The 13,767-nt window shown below is 35.7% G+C and overlaps 1 protein-coding gene and 1 long non-coding RNA gene across 3 annotated transcripts; one reads left to right on the top strand and one right to left on the bottom strand.

Annotated features, from left to right (window-relative positions):
- Positions 1 to 8,036: 8,036 nt before the first annotated feature.
- LOC149777895 (uncharacterized) lies at positions 8,037 to 12,183 on the top strand. Of its 2 annotated transcripts, XR_016415477.1 has the most exons (4): positions 8,037 to 8,407; positions 9,456 to 9,690; positions 10,046 to 10,174; positions 11,298 to 12,183. XR_016415477.1 is itself a non-coding variant. In XM_089938982.1 (3 exons), the coding sequence occupies exons 1-3, from the start codon at positions 9,442 to 9,444 to the stop codon at positions 11,418 to 11,420; spliced, it is 501 nt and encodes a 166-aa protein (XP_089795108.1). In that variant the 5' UTR covers positions 9,188 to 9,441; the 3' UTR covers positions 11,421 to 12,183. The 2 variants fall into 2 exon arrangements, 1 of the variants encoding a protein (XP_089795108.1); XM_089938982.1 differs by lacking the exon at positions 8,037 to 8,407 and having other exon boundaries at positions 9,188 to 9,690.
- Positions 9,812 to 13,532, bottom strand: LOC149777894 (uncharacterized). Its single transcript, XR_016415478.1, has 3 exons — positions 12,956 to 13,532; positions 12,082 to 12,140; positions 9,812 to 11,258 (listed from the first exon to the last, which is right to left on the bottom strand). It is a non-coding gene; the product is annotated as an uncharacterized LOC149777894 (long non-coding RNA).
- Positions 13,533 to 13,767: the final 235 nt, after the last annotated feature.

Genomic DNA, 13,767 nt, shown 5'->3' with positions numbered 1-13,767 from the left:
TTAATTACTTCACGGCCGCATATTGGCGGATCTGTCATTGTTTGTGTGGGTAGCGTTGAATACCAAACTTTGGTTGTTGCGTGGAGTGGTGCGACATACTTGATAAATTCAACAGGTGGAGCTAACCCATACGAATCAAAATAAACAATTCCACGCGGATCAACCGCGTATGATACCCAATGAGTACCAGGTCCGGAACGTTTGTCAAGATTAATAATACCTGTTTCAAGTTTGTTTGGTTGTTTCGGTAATTGATCTCGCATAAAAACACCTCTAAAGGCAGATATTTTTAATTTTTTAGCAGCATCAAGTAAATCAAAATTTGATGATGGAACGTTTAACGAAATGACCCTGGAAGCCTTAGGCCTCTCCCCCAACGAGATCCCGGTAATCTTAGACCGCGTCCCTTTTTTTTGTATCCCTGCCCTGTTGCTTTCTTTAGTGCCATTCCAGCGGCTGTTCCAACAGCACCTAACGCGGCCGCTTTTGCTATGGCTGGAGCAGCCGCAGCTAGTAATGCCGGAATGGCCGCAAATAGTGGGAATATACCACCCGTTTTAACCATGTCTTTGATGGCGCTCGGGGAGAGATGGAATTGAACTCCAGTTTTTGATTCTAGGGCTTTATTGAAATGTTTAATCTGATTATTTGTCAGCGATAATTTGTTTGGACCACCACTAATATGATCTCGTTTTAGTGATATTTTAGTTCCGCATTTGTTGGCGGTTTTTGTTTGAAGCTTTTTTACCTGACCGGGGGTCAGAGTAACATTAACATGACTATACGACATTTTTATATAAAATATATTTTTCTAAATAACACGATTAAAGATTTTCCACCGGTGCATCAACGACCCTCATTCGACCACTGCCACCTTCAAGTAACATGGCCTTGTCGCTAAGTATGACCGCGATCGCTCTGTAAAAGGCACCAGCACCTGGCGGGGCAGTAACATGAGCTCGAAAGTGTATATCAACAACAGATTGTTTGGATAAATCAAGATGTTCTAGTGAAAAATAATAAATCGGATATAGACCTGTAAAATCTAGTTGTGATATTTGCAACCCGGTATCTATATTTTGATCACGTCCCATGAATGACATCAAACGATGATATGCGCGCGCTACATGATTTTGTGCATAATTTAACAATATATCCTCAGATGGTTCTTGATGTCCATTTATCCGTAAAGAAACTTCACTAACTCCAAGGTTGTCAAATATCATATGTGAACGTTCTTGATTATTTATCCGGTCATTATTTTGTAGTGCAATAAAAATATGTCGTGGTGCAGAAACACCCTGTTGTGATGCTATATTCCATGTAAATAAACCATTAATACTGCTTTGAGCAGCATCTGTGGTTACTGTTAACCATGATAGCAATGATTTACCGCCTTGATCCATAAAAGATAGTAATTTTTGTTCCTCAGTAATAGATGGAGTCATTACTGGCATCCACAATGAAAGTTTTGATATATTTACTTTACCAGCATCATCAACACCAGCACCTCGCCAGATTGCATCATTATCATCACCTTTTCTTACGAGCACAATTGTGTGTTTAGCTCCAAAGATGACTTTTCTAGCATTTCTGCAAAATCCAAAGATGTGAGATAATGGAATTGCACACGAAAAATTTCTATCACCTCCCGACAGCGATGCTTGGCGTGTTGCAAATCCTAAGTTGAAAGTCGTGCTATCACCTTTTACAATATCAAAAGCAGCAGCTGGTCTGGCTGCATATTCAGGACCATCAGCAACCGGTTGTGGATCAGATGCAGTATCTCGAGGTGTTCGTATTTTAGCATACCTGATATGATCAGCGTTGTCGGTGATATCCTTAGCAAACATCATTGTTGGACCAGCTGATCTTGTAAAGTCGTCAGAATATCTCGCCAGACCAATTATTGTTGTAGCAACATCAACATCCTTCTGAACTGATTCAATATTTTTTCCATCAATCATGTATGTGGCGCTATCAAACAACGCCATAATCCCGTTGTTGACAAAACCAACACGTAAATTAGCAGCATATGGCGTATTAGCTACAACATTCGTTACAAGTCTACCTTCTACTTCAATAAACGCCTCAGCGGGCAAGAAATATCTACTAGTATCATGAACCTGTAATTCGATTCTCCCCCGTTGATTTGGTAGTCTTGCGTCATAAGAATAAAATTGATAATCACGTACTGACTCGTACTTAAGGACAGGTGCCTCCATATCAAATGCTGGGTCTGATTCGCGCCTGAACATTTTATTATAGTTACCATTTTTCCAAATGATGATCATCGTCGACGAAGACCACTTCCTGCTATTAAATTTGATGTTATATTTTTTTCTGCTTCTTCAGATATCGCCGCTAGTTTTTGATTTGCAGCCTGATTTATTATTTTACTTACGTCTGCAGGCATCACCTCAGTACTTGCCAGTTTCACCGGTGGTTGTTGTTTTCGTCGCAATAATCGTGATAATCTTTCTTTGATCGCCGAGAACGCCTTACCAGCAACATTGACAATTGCTCCAGGAGCTTTATCACGAACAATATCAATAGCCTTCATCGATAATTGTTTTGCAACAGGTGCTACTTTTGGAGCTATCCTCGTGAGTAATCCTCGGATGACATCACCAAGTCCATTTCCGTAAATTGCTTCATAGATTGGTAATCGTGAGTTTACCGCTCTAACCTGTGTGGGTTTACGATGATTATCATGCACAATCATCTTATTTTATTTACCATTTATCTAACAACTAGTCATCAACGAGCTCATCAATAAGTTCTCGGTAAACGCCAATATCCATGATACCACCTTGAAATAGTCGCCGACAAATATCAGCTGCTTCATTAATTATTTCTGGTGAATTATTTCCGGCACGTTTTCCTCCTATGAGAACTTCTAACCGTGATACGTCATTGATGATATTATCAGGACATAAACCAGATCCTGTTTTAGGTTCATCTTGGGGTGGTGGTTGCATTACCGGAGTAGGTACTTCAGTGGTGTCCGGGGGTGAGTCACCTTCTCGAAATCCATGTGGTGAACCTGTCGGTGTAAATGTCATTTTCGGTGCAGAAATTTTCTTCGAGAAGGGTGATTTAAGTGACTCTTTAGCCTTTTTAATTTTCGACAGCAACCTTTGCTGTGGCGAAGAAGATTGTTGTTGTTCTATTTGTTGCAGAGGTGGAGGAAGCTGATACTGGGAGGACTCTCCTTGTTTTGGTTGTTCCCATCTCTCTCTAAATCTTTCTACTTCTTCTTTAAGTCTTTTAAATTCTTGACCTCTAGCTTGTTTTTTATTGTAATATACGCGATATATCCATTTAATGAAATTATCATCATTTGTTTTTTCATGACCGGGTTTTAAAATACTAGATTTATTAGATATATTTTTTGATATCAACTCAGGTAATCTCTCTCTTTCAGTGTTTCTAATTTCCTCAACAACTCCTTCGTTAAATCTTGCAATTAATCTTAAGCTCTCTTCTACTGTTTTGGGTTCAGATGCAAGTTTTTTTCTCACATCGGCGACTTCAGTACGAAGTTCTCCAATACGTTCAAGTATTTCCTCACCAACAGGTGGAGGCTGAGCCGCAGCTATGCCAGTTGGAAGGTCTCGTAAAATCTCCCTTGTCTGTTTAGTTCTTCTTGCTATTTTTTTTGATACCGGAAGAAGATCTTCTTTGATGACAGTTGTAACTTGTTCAGTAGCTGCAGTGACGGGCTTAAACAGTTTTTTAGTGTCCTCTTCATACTCAACTTTTGCTTCTTGCTGCTCTTGTAGATTTTTTCTAAATGAGTCTTTGACAGGAAGAAATTTTTTAATTGCTTCTAATCGTTCTCGTGCTGTTCTTGCAGTATGAGATTCTGGATGTATCATTTTATTATAACATAATAATTTAATTAATATCAGCAGAAGAGGAGCAGCAGAGAGGGTACCTACCAACGTTGGTCGTCAAAAAAATAAACAAGAAATAAATAAACACGTAGAGTACTTTATTTTTTCAGCCACTATTTCAAACTGAGGTTTTATTAGCACAATCGGTTATTGCAAAAATAAACATCTCAAGGAAAGTTCATTTGTAAAATCTGGACCTTTCTACGAGATGATTTATTTGTTTGTTTTATTTATTTTGTCGGAATTCTATGGTCTGTTCACCCTCTCTGCTGCTTCCCGTCGCAGGATGTAAAATCTCTCACAAGAAAGTCTACGGCGATTTAATAATCATGCGTGTCAATGATGTCTGTCATCTTGGATTTTCACAAGAACAATCAATAAGATATTCATCCCGCGACGAACTAGCACGAAAACGTCTCCGGGATAAATATCTACAACAACAGAAAAATCAGAAATAATCGGAAATATTTCGGAATATTTTATTTTTTTCTGAAATAATCTGAAATAATCTGATTTTGTTAATTTTAACTACCAACTAATCCATCTGTGTAATAAAATTATCTGATTTTGTCGATCTTGACTGCCAACTGACCCATCTGTGTAACGACTTTGTCGATATTTTCAGAAAAAAATAAATATATCTGATTATTTCTGATTTATTTCTGATTATTTCAGATTATTCCAGATTATTTCAAATTATTTCTGATTATTTCTGATTTATTCCAGATTATTTCAGATTATTTCAGATTTATTTCAGATTATCTGATACAACACTTAGTTTGTCAAACTGCATTGTATTTCATTATTATTATTATTATTTCATTTTCTTTAGTATTTTATCAGCTGATAATTCACCTAGATCAATACCGAGCTTCTTATCCATCTTGGCAAATTTCTTCATGTCTTTTATGTACTTTTCATGATCATCCCTGTAAATAGCTTCATTGTGTTCATCAATAAGTCTGTTATATATCATACAAGCTTGTTCGATCTCGTTTATTTTTTTATTTATCTCCTAATCGTGACGATTCAACAATGTTATGATACCATCACGTGCGTCATTCTCGTATTGCTGAATAATTGATTTTAGTTTCATTATTTCGTTGCCTTGACGTCGTGTATTACTTATGTACTGTTGTTGTTTTCTGATCGTATCTTTGAAGTTAGCAATTTCTGATTTTAGATCCTTTATTAGTAATTCCTGTTCAACTCGCTTCTGATCAACAGTGTAGAGATTTTTCTTGTAGGATTTTAGTTGGGATTTTAATTTCACATTGTCATCGTTCGATCTTGATCCGTAGTTGATCGGTATCGATCTTGAACTGATTGGTGCTGGTTCATCGTTCGATCTTGATCTGATGATTGGTGCTGGTTCATCGTTAATTGGTGTTGGTTCATCGTTGATTGATTCATCATCGATACCAAAATCGATTTTGATATCATCATCGTCGGGTGGTTTATTCATTGTTGTTTCAAGATCTTTATCAGGTACATTGTCTCGCCATATATTGTATATCCTCGTATAACCTATTTTATATTCTGCAGCAATATATGCGGCTGATCTTTTGTGTTGTAATGATTTAATCCTGTTAATTTGCTCTCCCGTTAATGTAACAGTTTTTGGCATCTCGAATATAACAAATCAGCGAAAAAAATATTAAATTTTGACAAAAATATTTTATATTTCAGATTAATATATCACCGCTATTTTATTTTTATTACTATTTTTGTCTGTACTTGTACAAGTGCAATTTGTTTATAGCTGAACAAAAATAGTAATAAAAATAAACAATTTATTTAATGAAAATAATCGTTTCATAATTGTATTATCACTACTCCCCCGAATCTATCAGGCCACCATTTCAACATCTAATGATGTACATATTACAACATCCCCAAACACTTATATCTTACCTGACTCAAAGCCAACACACAGAGCATGAAAATATAAACCCTTCTCAGTCTTTTTTCCTCAAAAACTATTTCTTCATTCACTTCCTTTTTTATTTTGTATCCCAGATCAGATGGTTATTGGGAACAATAGCATTATTGATGTTTATTGAGGCATCAACTTGTGCTGTGACAGGCAGTGGTATGAAGGTCGTGGTTTTGACCGCAGATGCATCGCTTCAAAGAAACGAGTGTAGGAACCTTGAGTAGGAATCACTTCTTGTGGTCAATGATTTAAGAATGAAGCTGCTGCATTATAATACCTAACGATGAAGAGATGTTAGATGATAAACATGGAGATAATGTGACGTGTGCAGATGTGTACGAAACGAAATATACATGACTCAGTCTTTTACAAAGAGAAATATATAAATTGGTTCTGAGCACGGATGCAAAAATTGATACGGTACTTTATAGGTCAGATGCATGAATCATTGATGTAATTGAAATAATATGAAAAGCATGAATAGTGTGAAGTTGGTTGATTTATACAGGACACAGATTTTTAAATATGCTATTAAAGATGTTACCTAGAGCATGGTATTTCATATATGAAGTGTTTTGGTTCTCAGCGGGGATGTTATCATCGACGAAGTAAATGCCCGTATTCTACATGTTATCGGCACATGATTGGGAAAAGGATGTGAATTTATATGCGACTGTAAAGATCTTATTCATTTTGTCATTTGTTCTGAAAGACGTATGAATATCGGAATTCTACTTTTATGTAATTTTCTTTTTACGATGAATTGTTGGTTCTAGGAACGGATGTTATAATGGAACATGCAGTAAAGAGTAGACTTTGGTCGATTGTTACACTCTATACCCTCGTGGTTCGATTTTTTTTTTCTAAAATAAGGAATAGTCCTTTCATTTACTGGTGATTAGTATCAGATGGTTATTGGAAACAATAGTATTACTGATGTTTATTTAGGCATCAACTTATGCTGTGACAGGCAGTGGTAAGAAGGTCGTGGTTCTGACCGCAGATGCGTCGCTTTAAAGAAACGAGTGTAGGAACCTTGCATAGGAATCACTTCTTTTGGTCAATGATTTAAGAATGAAGCTGCTAAATTATAACACCTAAAGATGAAGAGATGTTAGATGATATACATGGAGATAATGTGACGTGTACAGATCTGTAAGAAACGAAGAATATATGACTCAGGCTTTTGCAAGGAGAAATATATACATTGGTTCTGAGCACAGATGCAAAATTTGATTCGTCACTTCTTAGCTCAGGTGCATGAATCTTTGAAGTAAGTGAAATAACATAAAAGGCACCAACATTATGAAATTTGTTGATTTATTCAGCACGCAGAATTTCAGATATGCTAATTATAATATGATAAAACATACGTGAAGCTGTTTTGGTTCCCTGCGGGGATTTTATCATTCATGATGTGAGTGTCCTTATTCTACATGGAGATAAATTGACGTCTACAAATGAGAAAGAAACCCAATATATATTAGTCATTTTCGTAGAGAAATACACAAGTTGGTTCTGACCAGGTATGCTAAAATTGAAACGTTAGGTTGATGTGAAGGAAGCCCAGCACATTTTACTTATACACATACAAACACAGATGAATAAGTTGGTTGTTTAAACTGGTGCTAGAATTCATATGGTACTTCATAGCACATGTCCCTATATCTTCTCAGGAACACGAAACAATAGAATTCCATGATATTCGTTGATTTCTGTACATTTGCAGACTAGACTATATTTATTATTGTGTTGTAGAGAAACACGAATCTTGAGGCTGGTTTAAAGTACGGATGCAAATATTTGAGTGGTATTACATACACCATTTTAGTAGGCGCTACATGACAGAGTAAAAGCGCTTCATGAAGTTCCTAGATTGATCATGGACACAGAATTTGAATAAACTTAGGAATGATTCTGACTATTGCTAGAAAATGCCTTTAATTGTTTTGGTTACTGGTGAAAATGTTATGATCGCTGATGTAAATGCTCATATTCCAAATATTATGGGTACAGGATTTAAAAAAATAAATTAAAAGAAATGTCGTGAATTTGTACAGTGCTATAGAGATCTGAAACTTTGACATTTCTTCTGAGATCTGTATGCGAGACTTATCAAAAAATTTAAACATTCTGAAAGAAGTGGGGCTAGTTCGAGGTGAGGATGGTGTAAGGAAGCCTGCAATACGATTTATAATTCATAGATCCGAGATGACTAGTTAAGCTCCGCCCCCATAGAGACTGTTACTACGAACCCCAAGCTTCCCATTAAAATGGCTGAATCATCACAGAATACAGGCACCATGTCAGATTCTCTCTCGCGTATTCCCGATAATATTTCACTTAAATACCTTCCTAATCAAAAGAAACTTTACAGTAAAGTGTTGCAGAAGGGTTTGAACTACTTTACGCAAGGATATATACACGAGATCAAAGTTTTGGAGTTTGAAAGTAAGATTCGCGTAGAAACCAGATGCTGGGCATCTACGAAGAAGAACCAGCCTTCGCATCGTCTGCACATCGAAATTATTGAGAAAAAGTGCTAAGATGCATACTGTTCATGTAAAGCGGGGTAAGATTTAATGTTTTGTATTATTTTTATGAACTATTTTTAATGTCTTAACTTTTAATACCCTGAAGTAATGGCAACTGTTATAAGTCATACAGGTCATGTAGGTGTTCGGTACCGACTATTTAAGTAATGTGTGTTATTGTTTACAGTTTGATTGCACATACTTTAAAATGGCAAGTATTCACTTTATTTGGATCCTCATTCAACCATATTTCTTTAGAATGTCATCATATATACACTGTTCGAGAAGTACATACGGCAAAAACAAATGTTAAATTACTTAAATGGATATATTTGGATAAGGTCAACCTAAATGTGTTAGCGTGCTGTAATCTCACAATGAAAGCTGCAGCTGTTGAAAATAAAAATCGTAGTATCATGTTAGCTGTTGATTTCACCAAAGGTCCTTTTCTCTTGACCCAGTTTATGACCTGGCCACCTTTGTAAATGTCCACAGTGATCAATAATTTTAGTCAGGGGTCATCCATATGACGTCACGTAATTTGGGCGGATGTTTTGTACCTCGGCCCCGTGATAATAACTCAGTACCCTCGTTAGATGTCATAAAGCTTTGACACTTCCAACCAATAAAAATTGTCAAAATTAAAATTGGTTTGAAATCCTGTTACATTAGAAAAACAACACGACACTGCATTTTAAATTATTTATCTTGTAGATGGCGCTGGTGTTGGTTTTGTGACATCACATTTTTTAAATACCCCAACTCGCATCATCATACTTATTTGATTCCACTCAGTGTACAACGTCATGTTGGATGGACTCTGGAAACTTTTGGATGACAATGGTGCAATGTCTTCATTGAATAGACTTTGCATAAATTATATTACTATTTATTTTTAGAAAAATTAATATTTATTTTTGTAACTTTGACACATGTTGCTTGGAAATCTAATAAATAATATATAAACACTTCCTCTGGCATTTCACTGAGTGGTGTAAGCAGTATGTTTCAGATATATGCACCAATAGCATTTATTTTACTAATTAATGTGTATGACATCTGAAAAATATATATGTATTGTTGCAGGGTCAGTGGGCATTGCTCCCATGTAGTTTGGCTAATTAAGTCCCTACAGGGTTTCAAACTACTTAACTTCACCACTGTTACTGACCAGTTGAGCTGCACAAGCATACGTCAGCAATGGCATGTGCCAAAGGGATCAAAAATAAAACCAGTGCCACTTAACCATGATGTGGTTGCTAGACCGACAGAGAGTAGGAAAAGGAAGCCAGTGGTGTGCCAGACAGATATAAACAAAAAAGTATGAATTTAAAATACAAATAATTTACCAACAGAAATACTTGTTTAAAAATCGGGCTGTTGATGGAACATAGAGTTAACTATTTATTACTTCCAGATTAAAATAAACACAGCAAAAAATATAGCTTAATACTATTTTTATTCATTATGCTGATACAACATACTTGAATTGATACATAATAGAAACTTAATCATGTAAATCTACAATATAATGTCATCAAATTGAACAAGTAATAAGGTGTGCATTGAAAATATGTGCAAAAATTATAGATGCCTAAATTAGGCACTGACATGAAGTAAACACAGAAACAACATTGTTTAACACGATTATTTCATTACATTTCTTCCACATTTAGGAAGAAAAGGACATGTCTCATCTCTCTAGTCTGAAGGGAACACCCCTAGAGTTCAGAATTGCATCAAACATTCCTAAAGTATCAACACATCTAGGAGATGTGCAGATCGGGTCAATATTATCGTATCAGGTACTATCCAATCATAGTATATTCAGTGTTCATCCTTAACAAAAACATCTTGAAAAAGTGTTAGAAGACAACACACTGTCCATATCTTGTTGGCCTTTTGAAACAAAGATGTAGGAATACAATGTGATAAAAGTTTGTACGTTTTAACTTTACATATGAGACATTCTATATGTACCTTATGTTTGGCAATTTTGTTAGTCAAAAGTGTCACAGAAGCTGTCATTTGCCTACTTGCCGATGCAAATGGTGGAATGTTTATTTTCAAACCAAGTTTATTTATTTCTTTTGCAATGTTAAAACCTTTGCCATTATGGCATCTCCTTCTTTAATATAACCAATTGATTTTAGTGTTTTAAGCATGTCATAAAAACCAGATTGTTCTGTGATAGATTTATCTGAAATTGATCCTGTAAATAATTCTGAAACAAACATTACACAACCATTAGGATCACAACCTATCAAACCCTATAGAGTTGTTGCAGATTTATAATCACTATATAACTGGCTCTGTAGGCAAAGTGCACTTGGAATTTGAGTTTCAATTTCAGTTCCATCTATAATAATAATGGTAGTGGGAAAATCTTTCCTATATTCAGATGGCATGTTTTTTATTATAGTATCTCTATGTGGCCAATTGTAAGCTGGCCAAGTTTTAAATACATAAGATCGAGCCACGTGTTAAACACAACACTAGCTGACTGTGTTGAGAGTCCAAATCTTTTAAACCAAAACCATGCCTAAGCCTACATATTGTTAAAAACAGTCCATCTTTGTATCCCTTCGTCCTGGTCCATATTTTACTAGACACTCAATAGGGGCTAGAAAGGCCAATAAAGCTAAGCATCTTATGTATTTGATTCCTGTATAGTATTTAAACAAATGTTTCAATGTGTTTTCTTTGTACTTCACAACTGCTACACTCAATGTTTGTTTCTTGGCAATTATTTTCTTCAGATGTTGAATTTCTTTATCTTGTGATGACACTTTAAGTTGAAGCTCTTGTATCTTTCTTGAACTATTTGACAATTTGAGCCTTAGATGCTGATTCTCAGCTGTAACTGCTACATATCCATTGCTGATATCCCTGAAAAAATAAGAAAAGTATTTATTTTCTTCATTTCAGACAAAGTACCTGAGAGAAACTACACAAATAACTCAGGACTGTGGTAATACATCTGTGACAAGGGCTTCTCCAGTCTGTTTACCAAATGAGTTAAACCACTCCATGAGAACACAAAGTGCATAAATCCATGTGACACTGAGGTACAGACAAGAAATCAGGCCTTATGGGATCACTGGTTTAATGAGACGAAAGACAGACTTACAGCATCTAATTTTGGAAAAGTAATATCAAGGAAATCTAAACCCAGTGAAAAGTTTATTAACAGTTTATTTTCAAAAACTGATATGAAAGCCAAAGCTCTTGAATATGGTAAAAGACACTAGAAAACTGCTAAAGAAAAGTATCTTGAATTGTATCCTTCTAGGCATTTCCATGAGTGTGGCTTTGTGGTTAATAATGACTTTTCATTTTTGGGTGCCTCGCCTGATGGGAAACTATGTGACAATAGAGTACGTGGAATTGTGGAAATTAAATGCCCCTTCTCTGCTAGAAACATGACTATTGAAAAGGCATGCAATGATATACCAGATTTCTATTTACAGAAGAATGAGCATGTATCATTAAAGAAAACACACAGTTACTATGCACAGATTCAAGGCCAACTAATGGTTACAGGTTGTGAATTTTGTGAATTCATTGTGTAGACACAGGAGGATATGTATGTGGAAAGAATTAAACCAGACATTCCATTTATGACTTCAATGTTACAAAAGTTAGCTGAATTTTACAGAGATTACACAATTCCACATCTGCAATCCTCAGAATAAGTGACTAAAATACTTACATGGGTGTTTAGTCTGTGTAGACACCCCTTCCTCACAATTCATATCTGGACTGTTCAATCTGTAAGAAATAAATACTTATGCACAATGATGCTAGTCAACAAGTAGTTTTCATATATTGATTGTGAAGTATAAGCAATATAAATGAAACACTTTTCAAGGAGTATTAGTTCATTAACTTGCTAGCTTTGCATATTTACTTTAAGATTAATGTTGGAATTTATTTCCTCCAACAAAGTGCTGAAAAATATGTATATTTACAAAACAATGCATTATATGACAATCAAAAAAGCAAATTAAATTTGACATTTTATATTAATATCAGCAAAGAAACATTTTATATCTATATTTTAATTTAGATGTATGGACAATGTAGTCTGAAATAAAGAAGTTTTATTCTTATTCATGACCTAGTCATAAAACAAATATATGCTCCATTATACATGCACTGACAATAACCCAAGGTATTATCCTGTTGTTAATTCCTTCAGTGCAAGATAAAAATATCGAGAGGGCTGGTTTGGGATAAATGTAAACTTATAATTAAAGCACTAGCATTACAGGGTTACATGGATGCCCGAGTGGTCAAAGACTATCACCTTTACTGGTCACTGCCATCTCATCTACGTCCACATTGGTTCCGATTTTGGGCTCGGCCAACGTGGGTATGTAAAAAAGCTTTTAAGCTTTTCTTCCACGTGAACCTGCCCGCCATGAATAGCATATGACGTACTGAAAAAATGTAGTTAACCCATGATAACAATAATTACATAAACCAGCTTTACGAAATGTGTATTATATATTGTTTCTATTTAACATTACTTTCTAAAATACTACATATACGTAATTACCATAGTGAAATCTAAACTGTATTACCTTTGAGCAAACGGCCTTGTGTTGGTTTACTCTGGTGATATTAAGCTGTTCGAGCGGTCGACCACACGCTTTGATCCATCGTTTCACCTTTTCCAAATCACGTTTCGGAGTTGGAAAACGTATAAGACGGCCTCCTTCCAACCTTTCCGGATATCTCTCATCTGCATTGCATTTTCCCCATGCACATCGAAGCACCATTTTGTCAATATATCCCCAAAATCACGAAAGTCTGTAATGCAGCTTTATTCTGACCACACGTTTGTTTGTGGGTAAAACATGGCGGATGTTACCGTAGCACCGGACGCTCTTATCCGATTGGTCAATATCGGTGGATTTGATTGACAGGTCGGATCTATGCATTACGTCCATTGTACTATGAGTCGTTTTTTCGTTGTCAGGATTTACCCATATTAATCGAGGATTCCAAAAGGCCCCTTAATTTCACCCGAATTGTGTGCAGTCACAATACGCTCCGTAAGGTGCGGTAGCTCGTGCGCTTATTTAATTCATATCGCGGGTGTATCTAAATGAGAGAGAGAGAGAGAGAGAGAGAGAGAGTTTTGTGAGATTCACTGTTGCTCTGTGTGACGTGTGTGTGTGTGTGTGTGAGAGAGAGAGAGAGAGAGAGAGAGAGTTACTGATGATGTCATATTTAGTAGCAGAAATAAGTTTTGAGGTTAATATTTTGTAAACAAATGTTCTCTGTAAACGTAAGAAACATATGTTATGAGTTTGTCATGTTAAATTGAAAATATCAGATAAGAGAGAGAGAGAGAAATGTTTTCATATGCCTTCTATTTATTACAGTACTC

Source organism: Sinohyriopsis cumingii, chromosome 17 (assembly GCF_028554795.1).
Source record: "Sinohyriopsis cumingii isolate HCF-2022 chromosome 17, ASM2855479v2, whole genome shotgun sequence".
Taxonomy (NCBI): Eukaryota; Metazoa; Mollusca; class Bivalvia; order Unionida; family Unionidae; genus Sinohyriopsis; species Sinohyriopsis cumingii.
The sequence above is the reverse complement of the archived record's forward strand: the minus strand, read 5'-3'. Positions and strand labels throughout refer to the sequence as shown.

Excerpts from the sequence above, each read along its gene's own strand:
- LOC149777895 (XM_089938982.1), top strand. The coding sequence starts at position 9,442 with ATGTATTGTTGCAGGGTCAGTGGGCATTGCTCCCATGTAGTTTGGCTA. Across the intron at positions 9,691-10,045 it reads AGACAGATATAAACAAAAAA|GAAGAAAAGGACATGTCTCA; the intron begins GTATGAATTTAA and ends TTCCACATTTAG. Across the intron at positions 10,175-11,297 it reads GGTCAATATTATCGTATCAG|ACAAAGTACCTGAGAGAAAC; the intron begins GTACTATCCAAT and ends TCTTCATTTCAG.